Source organism: Microcebus murinus, chromosome 6 (genome assembly GCF_040939455.1).
Source record: "Microcebus murinus isolate Inina chromosome 6, M.murinus_Inina_mat1.0, whole genome shotgun sequence".
NCBI classification, from domain to species: domain Eukaryota; kingdom Metazoa; phylum Chordata; class Mammalia; order Primates; family Cheirogaleidae; genus Microcebus; species Microcebus murinus.
The window spans coordinates 37092769-37105021 of NC_134109.1; the positions used below are offsets into that span (position 1 = coordinate 37092769).

Here is a 12253-nt window from a genome sequence, read left to right on the forward strand (position 1 = left end):
GAGGGGGGCGGTCGCAGCGTCAGGTGGCTGCTCTGCGTCCTCGCGCGCCCCCCAGTCAGTCAGTCCCTACTCGGCTCTCAGCCGCGGCCGGAGCAGGAGCCGCGTCCGCGCGAGCCACCCGTGCGCGGGTCGCGGGCGGGAGAAGCTGAGACGTGAGCCCTCCGACTGCCCACTTACCCTCTCTGGCACCCAGTCCATGGCCCGGATTGGACAGCGAGCGCCGGCCGCGATCTCCGGGGAGAGAGGAGCGGCCGCCGCGCGCACAGCCCCGCAGAAGTTGGGCTGCGCTGGGCAGCTGTGAGCCAGCTGCGCGAGAGGGCGGGCGCGGAGACCCGCAGCGGACGGCGCAGGGAAGTGTCTCCGTCTGAGCCAAAGCGGACTGGGAGAGAGGGGGCTGCAGTTCCCTCTCCCGCTGCCTCGGGCCCGGGGCGCGGGGCAGGGGAGAAATGCTGAGCCCGCGCCCCAGCCACCGCCGCCGCGGTAGCAGCCTCAGCAGCAGCCTCGGCATCTGCACCGGCGGGACAGCGACAGCGGGGGCGGCGCAGGCGCACTGTGCCCCGCGGAGCCTGCAGTTCCCGAGCCCCGTGTGCTGCACAGCCACAGTCTGGGCAGCGGCGGCCGGGGGAGCGCTACTACCATGAACTGCCTGGTCCTCCTCCCCAGAGCTGCTCATCCGGGTCGGGCTGGAGACACAGTCAGGGGACCCCGCCGCCGCCGCCGCGCCCCCTCTTCTTTCGGCTCAGTCTTCTCCTCCACCTTTTCCTCCTCTTCCTCCACCTTCTCTTCCTGCATCCCCCCCTCCCCCGCCGCGGATCCTGGCCGCCGCTCTCTAGACCCAGGATGCCGGGGGGCAAGAGAGGGCTGGTGGCACCGCAGAACACATTTTTGGAGAACATCGTCAGGCGCTCCAGTGGTAAGGAGAGTTGCAGTTCAGAACACCCCCACCTCCATCCCGCCCACGCGCGCCCCCATCCTCCCCATCCCATCCCTCTCCCAAAGGCGGGGGGAGGGGGATGCAAGCAGTCTTACCTGGTGGCTTCAGTTACCACTTGGACCTGGTTTGGGGTGGGGGGGTGGGAATGAGGGGGTGGAGGAAAGTTAGTTGCATCCCCTTCCTAGGAGACATACTCACCCCTCCCACCTGTCCAGAGCCAGAACGCGAGGAAGGAAAAGGGATGGGGAGGGTGTAGGTACATCCTGAGAATAGAGTTGAGTTTCGCTTTGATGAGGGATATCTTTCTTGTCTATCCTTCTCCCTCATTTTTTTTTCCCCCAAATAGGCTTCACGGACTGACCAGATTCTTAGAGTTAATCTCAGTGGGTTTCCCTCAAGTTGGGAATGGCTGAGAAAGTGGCCACTTGAAAAGATTTAAGTCTCTGGAAAGGCTTTTGGCCCTAATGGGCCCCGTGGAAAAGTGCCTTGTGCTGGGGAGAGTAGTTGGAATTGAACCTAAAAAAGAGTACTTGAAAAATGGCAAAGCAATTATTATGGTCAAATTTGAGTTTAAAGTTTCTTTTTTTTTTAATGTTTTCAGTGTGCATTGATCTGTGTGATATATTTCATTTGACTTAACCTCGACAGATGTAGAAATGAAGCAGTAGCTTCTGTGCTTTCAATGCAAGTGGAGAAAGAATTTTAAAAATGCCATTCTACCTTGCTACTTTTCTTGCCTTAAAGTGTCTTTAAAATACTATCCATTTATGCATTCATTTCCTACAAGATATTCTGGATGGGAATGCTATATAGTTCACATTTTAAGACCTCGTAAACTTTGCATTTTACTGAAAATCTTCTAGTTTTTAATTCTTTTATGTAATTTTAAACTTAATAAGCAAGATATGTTGAGTACCCTTTAAAGTTTTTCTTTCAGAGGCCTATTATTTTATTTTGAGATCTCTTTCTTGAAGAATTATGAGAAAGATATTTCTGCATATGGAGTACAGTAGAGCCCGGACAAAAACAATGGAAATACTCTATGCAGTTCCATAATGCATTGTTTATTCATCGATTTATTGAAACAGTATTTATTTGGGTGTCTTATACCGCAGACACTTTGTGGGCCCTTTCAATAACAAAAATGATTAAAACACTTCCCTTGTTCTTAAGAAGCTCCCTGCCTAGTGGGCAAGACAGAGACATTCAAAGGATAAATAAATACAATGATGCTTTCCCTGAGTTGGTAGATTAGATTATACTGATTCTTAAATTAAGATGTCCTCTAAAACTAGGCTTGCAAATATTTCCTCTGAAATGGGGGCTAAATGTATTTAAGTGTCTGAAAGTATTTTTCCTGAATCTATGACTTGGTGTTTAGTTTTAATTTGAGGTTTTTGGCTTTATTTTTTCCACTTTGGCCGCTGATATTACACAAGTCTAAAGCAGCAGTGTTATATTTTGGTTCATCAAATAGCTAATAGGGTCTGGCTTAGTATTCTATTTAATATCTATAATATTTTTAGTTATTCCAGTGTGATTTCATATGTTTTCTTGATGTTTATGATAATAAGAATTCGTAATGGTAGGCAGTTTCTATATTTATACATTACCTTTTATTAATATTGTAATAGACTTAGAATACAAGGGGCTATTGCTGTTAAAACAAAGAGTTTGGGGAAATTTAAGGGTTATTGGAATCAGCTGTTTAAGGTATAGGATTCTTATTTCAGCTTTTTCATCCTCTTGGGTTATTTCAACTCCACGCAATTTGGTCTGGGAGAGGACTTTTCAGAGAAGGCCTTAAAAAAAAAAACTCGCATTTTCTCCTATGCTGTGCTTGGTGAAGAGAAACAATATGAGAATTCCTTGACTAAAGTTTACTAATTTGGCATCTTTGGTTGAAACTTCTTATACAGACTGTAACTATGAGCCAGTTTTTAGAATATTTTTAGATATTAAAAAATCTAAAATCTTTAGAAGATTTTAGATTTAGATACACTGTGAAACAAAGATTTACCTTATGTGGCTTGGACATGTCTGTTTCTGTTGCCTCCTTTGACATCTACCATCCAAATTAATGAATATTTAATCGTTTTTACACTGCATGTTCATAATTGTTTTATTAGTTTAATGTCTCTTCCTGTGGATAATACCAAGTGCAAATGAAAATTTATGTTTTGGCATTTTTAAATGCCACTTCTAATTGCCTATGGCCAACTTGGAATACCACTACTTAAAGCCCCCGAGCTTTGTTTTGAAATATGTTAGATATCGAAGTAAGTATATGCATATGTGTATGTAATAAAGACTGAAATGTTTCAGTAACTCTTTTGCAGGAAGAACCTCAGAAATTCAGAATTACAGTAATAAATTGGTCCACTCTTTCATGCAGGAGTATCCCACAATTGTCATTTCTATATGATTTGGCATAAAAATAGAAAAATTTATCCTGAGAAATTGTTAATTGAGACTAACAGAGAAAATTTCCTTCAGGATTCTCACAGATGGATCAGGTTTGTTCCATCGAAGATTTCATTAACTTAACAACACTGCAAGTGAAGTACTGGCAGACCTTTAGTAGGACAAGATAGAAAAGAATCCAGCACTCCCAATCTACTTAAGAACTGAAGGAACAGAGGCTGGGATTGTCTGTTTACCTCTACCCCAAGAAAATCTTCTCTTTCTAATGCAACATCATTTTCTTCTTATGAAAAGATTAGATCTTAAAGTAAGAGTCAGACAGAATATTAATAGAAATACTCATAGAGAGCTACACAGGTAAACACTTAGATGGTCAGGCATTTCCCATCTAAAAAGATGAATCCCTTACTTTGCCTCTTTTGAGATTTGGCTATAAAGTGTGTGTATATCCACACCACCAACACGGAGGAGGCGAACTCTCTTTCTCACACAAAGAGCAAAAGAGAGATGTAAAAAAAACGAAAACAACCATATCAAAACCCCAGAAACACAAACAGATACACACACATGTACACCACACACACAGACACACACACACATACTAGACATGAAAGGGAACAGGCACAAAGAGAAAACATGAGACATTTATTTGTCCATGGACATCGCTAATGAACTGAAATCTCAGCCAGTTACAAATCCATCAGAACATTTTTTTTCATGATGTGGAACAAAAGAGCAAGAAGTGTGGCATATTTGAGTAGAGCTTCTAAACCTGAAGATTTCCTAATAAAGTTCCAAACTTCTCAGGTGCAGTTTCCCAGAATAACAGTGCCACATTCTGTGCCCCAGAGTAGTGACTGTAGCCTATTTGCTGTTACTTTACACCTTGGATTTTTATTTTCTTTATGTAAGTGACTCAGTCTGTTATGGGAAAACATTGCAAGTTGTTACTGGTGATTCAAAGTCTATAAAATAAAATAATGAAGGCCATTGAGTAGGATGGATACCCACACATTTTATAGTTAAATCTCAAAAGAAGTAGGGAATTCCTCTTTTTAGTTTTAGGATAAAAGAGAAGAAGATCATTTTTAGACAAAAGGAATTACAGTAATTCTTAGCATGTGATTCTAATAAATATAGAAAGCACATTATTACTCCAAGATGTAAAGATCAACAGTATAAATGCAATAGAAATGTTTAGGTAAATTTTTGGCTGGTAGGATCAAAATAAGTTGTTAAGATGGGAAGGTTTTTGTAGTGTTATTACATCTGAGCTATGTCTCCTAGGAGACCCCTGCCCCAAGGGTTTACTGACTAGATTTGTGTTTAGAACATTATTAGGATGTGTTCCTTTATTTAAATTTCAATTACTTATGGAAGCTATTATCAATATAAATTGGACTGTAAGGAGCAGTAAACTTGTGGGTAGAGGTTAAGTACTTGAAAGAAAGCAACTGTTTTTAGGACTTTTAGGGGGAATTTTAAATTCTAAAGACAAAAAATTCAAAGACCTTCAATCTGATTCTGTCTTTGGGCAGCATGGTTTGTTTATATATTGTTTTCAATTCCTTAAGAAATAGAAGTGATTGGTTTGGGTGATAGTAAGCTAGGTTATTATTTTGAAAAAATTATAGCTACAAGTTAATGTCTTCTTAGAAATTATGATTTCATATTTTATGCACTATGAAAAATTGGAAGTGTGCTTTTAGTTTTGTGGAAATCTAGAAGTGTTTTTCTCTTTGGAGAAAAAAGGGATTCAGGAAAGAAGAAAACAGAGAAGGTAGTATTTTATAAACCACTTACCTTTCAAGAGGGATAAGTTCAAGATCCTCAATTTTCCATTTTGCTTCAGATAGCTAGGTCACAAGCACTTTCTTTACTCAGCCATCTCTTGTTGAAAAATCCAAAATTATTTTTGTGCTGTATCTGGTATTTGTAAAAATTGAGATCTTAAAAGAAACCTATAGGAGAGGAAATAGAGAACTAGTGATCTAAAAATGAAACAGAAAAGGAATAATAACTTTTAAATATGATCCCATTTCAAAGAAATAGTGGAAAACAAATGGCCTTTTTTTTTTGTTATTGTTATAAAGTTGTTGACATTTTTTTCTTGAAAGGTTTTATTTAACACCAAAGATGCTATTCAGGAAATATTGATAAAACCACATAGTGTTTTTGAAGCATTGGTTTACTCAGGTCTTAAAATATACCACTTTAATATTTAAAATATAGAAGAGATTGAAATCATACCACTTCCTAAGTGATATTTATAAATAAGCCACAGGATTGTCTCTTGCTTTAGAGTCTACAGTGCCTCATATAACAAACCCAGCACATTGCTGACTAGAGGGCTGCTCATTCACTAGTTCTCTATTTCCTCTCCTATAGGTTTAAGATCTCGATTTTTACAAATAGCAGTTACAGCACAAAAATAATTTTGGATTTTTCAACAAGAGATGGCTGAATAAAGAAAGTGCTTGTGACCTAGCTATCTGAAGCAAAATTGTCTTCCCTAGAAATTTCCCTCTTTGTCTATCTTTTGCTTGATTCCAGAAGTAGGATATGTAAGAAATCCATCTACCTAGCCATCTTTTAACTTACCTACTAAAAGAACCATATAAAAACACTAATTTTAAATAGATGGGAGTAGTTATGATTATTTTATATGATGGTGATTGTGTAGATTTCCTGAAGAAGCCCTTTAGCTGAGTTGATGCTTATTTTTTACTTTCCTTGTGAATAACAGCTTAGAGGAACAATACCTCCATGTTCTCCAGAGTGTAGCCTAGGAAAAGGTTGTATTGTTCACCAAAGTTCTGTAGTTAGTATTTACCACAAGAGGTCACTATAGGTTCTATCACAGGTGAACCAAGTAGTTAGTCTTTCTTTCTTTTTCTGTTTCTTCCCCCACCCCGCCCCCAAATTTGATTGGGGGTCAGTGTAGTTTGTTGTTGCTCTTGGGGAAAAAATATCTAAAATATAAGACAGGAAAGTTAAGTGAAGAAATGTTTTTATTATTTTAATTATTACAATTTATTTTAGTCAACAGTGATCAAAACTTTATGAGAACATGAATGATATTAAAATATAGTTTCTGTAAAGAAATAAATTCAAATACGTTTTAGACTAATAGGGTATTTATTTTAACAGATACAATTTTATTGTAACCTATAGTTTCAGTGTTGTGGCAATTACACAGCATATGATTTTGCAGAAAAATGCCACGTTCATAATGGCATCACACTGGGAAGATGAATATATATTTCCTATTTCAACAACTTATATTAAATTGGTGAAGTAGAATTAGTTCATAACAGTGATTTAATTTTATTGAAAGAGTTCACAGATTTATAGTTACTTCCCTAGGGTACTATGTGATTCTAGTATTTTGATGTTAACTTTTAAAAATAAAATACAAAGCTAAGACAAATTATCTTCAAAGTTCTCCAAATTATTATACTTCAAAGGACATATGATTGAGGATATACCTATTTTAAGAGGTTTTTATTTCCTGTCAGTCAGCAAGTCTGAATCTTGATTTTAGGGATTTATTTTTCTTTTTGGTAGGGTTAGAAACCATATAGTGAGACATGCTTTGAAATGTCCCACACAAAATTAATTTTAAGATGAAAAATTAAAATATGCTATAGACTACTTTTATAAATAAATGAGGTATGTCATAACATCAAATAAGCATGAATAATAGTGACAATCTAAAACAAATTACAATTATTGTTGTAGAAATTGAGGACAAAAAGTATTGATGTGCTCTAAGAAATGGACATTTATTAAGTATGTTCTTTTACCAATGGCAGAATAGAATTAAAAAAAATCCTCAACATGTTCCACTAAATATTCTAGCTTAATAGTACATGGCATGGATCCTTTGTATAATTTGAGAACAATTAAAAAATCATTTAAATATTCTTATCTTATAGAATATATTATATAAGTTAATATTGGAAAGGCTAAGTCTTAAAAGACATTTGATCAAATGGAGGCAGTGGTAATTATTTTCACATAAATTATTTTATTATTTGGATATGTGTGGACACTGTTACCTAATAAAAACACATATTTGTATGCATTTTAGATAGTTTTGTGATATATTATTTTCATATAAAAAAGATAGGGAAGTTAATGAGTAAAATAATTTAGAAAGAAAGAGTGGTTGGAAAACCATTTGAAATTTTATTGAAAATAGGTTTCTTTCTGTCTTTGGAACTTGTCCCATTAGAGAAATATTATACAACTATTAAGTATAAAGTCATGTAGGCTTCAAGAGATTTGAGATCTGAGCTTAGGTGCACAATCATAATAGTTTCTGGATGTAATGATGTATAATTGGGAAGTCATAAATTTTGATATACGAACTAAACTCCTTGAGGTTGCCAGTCATACCTTACAAATACTTGTGTATCCACCACTGTGCAGAGCACATAGTTTCAAGTACTAGTTGAATAAATGCTTTTTGATTTTTGTCTCTGAAAGTAACCAAGTCCATAATTGCTTTTTTCCGAAAACAATGCTGATTAAATCTATTAAGTGAGATTATATAAGTAATTACACAGTTTAAAATATTTAGTTAATCACTGCATATATCTGAAAATAGAAACCACACTGTAAAGGGTGAGTCAGATGGTACGGAAGCATGAGAGGGGAACATGGATCGGATCCTACCCTCATCTCTTCTTCTAACTTGACGTACAGCTGAAATATTTTCTACCATTTTTGTTTGAATCTCCAAAGGTTAAAAAGCTGGACTATTTTATACAAGAAAGAACAGTTTACAAATCTGTAGATTGTAATTAAATTATTATTATTATTTTCGACAATTTTGCAGTTAGGGGTTATTGATGGTGAGTTTTATCCCTGGGAATTGATCCTTACCAGCTTAAGTGTCTTCTGAGTGAGTTTACCTTTGGGAGGGGGGCAGCTTACAGTCCTGTGCAGTATCCAGCATAAGAGGAAAAATGGGTTTTAGTTTTTAGAGACTACAGGGCCAGCCTCAGATTGTCAGATTTAGCTAAGAATTGAAAAACTGACTTGGCCTGAGGGGAAAAGTTAACCTTTGTCCTGTTTTTTTCTTTAAGCCTTTTTTGGTCTGTTGGCATCTTTTCTTTTTTTTATGTGGGGCAAATTAAAGCACAAATGAGTTTATTTTTGTATATTTATAGCCTTGGAACAATAGAGAAATTCTACAATGGAGTTTAAATAGTGTCAGAATAAAGCCCCCTAAAAACAACCCCTACCCTTCTGCTTGACCTCTTTGCCCTTTCTAGTTAGGTATTCATTAATGCAACAAATTTAATTGAGTGCCTACTATGTGCTAGGCACTGGTCTAGCACTGGGGAAGCATAATGAACACAGTGACAAAAGTAATATTTCTCCTATTTTTCTGTAAGTGGCAGTGTGCGTATTGGTTAGGCTCTGGGGGCCTGCATTGGAGCCTGGCTCTGATGCTTACTAGCTCTGTGACTGACTTAGCTTACTTTTACCTAGTTTTTGAAATCTATAAAGTACAAATAACAGTAGTACCCTATGGGGTTAGAGTGAGGATTAAGTGAGATCATTATGTACAAGGTGCAGAGAACAGTGTTCAGGCACATAATAAACATCATATCAGTATTGTTATTATTATCATTTAGTTGTTTAAATCTTTGAATGCACCATCTGTAGTTGCCTTTAATTCTTAGTCACTATTTCCTTCTGCACTTCTTTTCAACTGATTTCTGTCTACTCCATAATGTTGAAACTTCCTAGAAAATTACAACCTTCTTGTAAATCCTCAGGCCTTTGTCCATATTTTTCTGGCTTTGTGGGATTTTAAACTATACTTCCCTACCGTCTTTGCCAGTTCATCTTTTAGCATTTGTGACATTACGTGTTCTCCTGCCCTTTTTACTGGGTTCCCTTTTTTCCCCTCTGCTCTCCCCTTTCCTTCCTTCTCCCCTTCCCACCCATCCCCTTCCCTTTCTCTGCTAAAGAATAAATAGTCACAGGTTCTACCTTCAACTTTCCTTCTTACATCTTCATTCTGCCTTTCAGGGCAAGCTTGTCCTCTGTCATGATTGAAACTTTATCTTCTCTGTGCTCCAATGGCATATAGAATTTCTCTCTTTTCATACTTCTCACAAGTCATCTAAAACTCAGTGTGGCCAGAATTGAATTTATTTGCTTTCAGCTTCAAACACATTGACCTTTTTTCTTTTGGTATTTCCCTATTTCTGTTAAAGGTATTTTTATTATTTTCATCTAGAAATGTCAGGGTCATCTGTGATTTCTCACTCAGTATAACATTAGTCTTACTACCCAATCAGATTATCAATCCTTAAGGGAAAGAAACAAGCTATTTCTTGTTTACCTCCTGTAAGTGCTGTGTGCAGAGTAAGTGAATTCATGCCTGTGCACTATACTGACTCATTTCAAGGCATGGATGTGACCATACTGATGTCATATGCAGCAGATGTATTAATAATTAATATGTAACAATTAATAATTATGTATTAATAATACATAACTATGATGGACCAAAGAAAGAATGACAGGTTGAAAGACAAGAGTTGCCTCGTTAACTGAGCTCAGAAACAAAAGTCCTGCAAGAGTGAGGAATGAAACGTGTGGTATGTTTCCCTCATTTATTCCTAAGGCAAGCTCTGTCTTTACTAGAGCAATTGTCATCAGGATAACTGGTAGTCTTTCTGGAACTCTGTGGGGCGTTTCCTAGGGTTGGAGAGCAGTGGCTCTCAGTTGCTGTCTGAGGCACAGTGGTAGGGTGGGGAAAGCAAAGCATTGAGTTCTTGAGGACACAGAGTCCTGTCTAGCCCTTACCCCTGGAGACATGCTGAAGCTCTCCAGGAAGATGACACTATCTTGCAGGGTTGCTGGAAAGATTCAAGGGAGCCACAAATGTAGTGGATCTCACATTGTGCTTCATGATAGTGAGAGCGTAATAAATGCTCACATTTTCATATTTTCTTTAGATAAGGTAAGGGAGGGGAGATTTTCTTTTTTCTCTCTCAAACCTGAAGAAAGCAAAGTATTTAAGTAGTTGAGAATTTCCTAACTCACAAACTGATAGATCTGAGCGTAAAAGCATTTGGACTCACTTTACCAGGTGCTTACTTATTTGGAGGAAAAAACCAAAACCCACCCTTTGTCCAACCCTCTTGCCCCCAAATAAAAACCCTACTATTTAGAGCAAAAGAAGCATCAGTTCTGTTTAACTTAGTATCTTGCAGTTCTTGGAGATGTCAAAGAATAAAGCAGAGATGTCAGCTTCTTTGTGTAACATGCCCAGTGAAATCTGGCCAAAAGAGAGAAATGAATTGAATTTTTAGATCTGTATGTTTCCTTGAACAATTAGCTCCTGTTGCTTAGATAGTAGAAATAAAAAATAATAGAGCAAAACTTTAGAAAATTAATTAGATTGTCAATGCATTCATAAAAGCTTCCTTTCTGTTTTTCTACCACATGTGCAAGTTAGGCCAGTCTTTTAATTGAAATTTTTCATTAGTTATCTTGCCATTAGTGTTTAATTACCTTAGAAGATTAACTTCAAAGAAAATATGTAATCCCTCCAGAAAAGATGCAGTTCTTTTGCAAAAGTTTTTATTTGCAGGATTTAAAATGATGCTTGAACATTAACTATGTAATACTTTTTTTCCCCCATGATAAACACATCTCAACTGATTTAGCTTTTATTCCCCAAGAATATATGATTAATGTAATGGCTTCAGGTATTTTAAAAAATTTCATTGTAATAAAATTGTCATTACATCTGGGTGAAAATTTTCTGTTGTATTATGAGTCTATAAATCAAAGAGAGCATTATTGCAGTTATATTTTGCTTCTAATGATTCTTGCCAGTTCACTTCTTAGAAACCCATTTTCTCATGAACAAAACACCATTAAAAGTAGAAACTTTGAATTGTTGAACTTTATTTTTGGTGGAGAAATATTTTCTGTAAATTTCAGAAATACATGTTAAAGTATCTGAACCACTTTGGTAGATGGAAAAATGATGAAGTTAATGCCATCAAAGAAACACAGAAATTTAAAAATGTAACTTTGATCTTGAAGGAGATGGAAAGAGGAGGCATATTTTTATCTTTGATGACAGCTGAACAAGTTTGAATAAATTAACAGATTTTTTTTGCATATTTCAAACTCCTACAGTCATGGTCTGCTTAATATTGCCAATATTATTATATAATAATTAGTGTCATTGTGGAAGGTACAAAGGTGTATGTGTCTACACACTTGCTATATTGCTATAGAGGATTGCTTTAGGATAAACGTGTGTTTTGCCAGGACATGAAAGAGACCAGCCTTATTTTCTATTATTGACATAGAATTGAGAAATGCACATACCACAAATCAACATTGTGAATGTGGGCATGACATATAAATTATTTATGCTTTTGTTTAGCCATCTGTACCAAGATTTTATTTAACCCAAATAAAATGTGTTATATATGCTTCAGGGATTGTTCTGCTCTTACTGTTCTGTGAAACTTAAATATATCTATAGATATCACTCACCCAGAAGACAAGTTTAAAAAGTAATATAGACTCTGTGATTTAAATTCACAATTTTTCAGATGCCATTCGAAGTGCAGGGAAATCTGCTTGGGAACACCTATATATATGTAATATATATATATATATATATATATATATATTTTACAGTATTGTTGGTTCCTTGAAGAAATATATATAGCCTGGTCCTTATCTACATTCTTGACAACATCTGAGCATTGTTTTATAATTATTTATTAAGCGTATGACTTTAAATAGGAATTGGAGTTTTTTATATTTGATTTGGTCACTCAAATACTTGTGGGTATACAGTGAGGAACAGACATGGTCCCTGACCTCATGGAACTTAGAGTC

At 36.9% G+C, this 12253-nt stretch overlaps 1 protein-coding gene across 1 annotated transcript in view; it reads left to right on the forward strand.

Annotated features, from left to right (window-relative positions):
• Positions 1-533: 533 nt before the first annotated feature.
• Positions 534-12253, forward strand: part of KCNH5 (potassium voltage-gated channel subfamily H member 5) — a 264962-nt gene continuing 253242 nt past the window's right edge. Inside the window, exon 1 of the mRNA XM_012777657.2 lies at positions 534-913. Coding sequence (XP_012633111.1) covers positions 841-913 — 73 coding nt within the window. The 5' untranslated portion in view covers positions 534-840. The remainder of the gene's footprint in view (positions 914-12253) is intronic.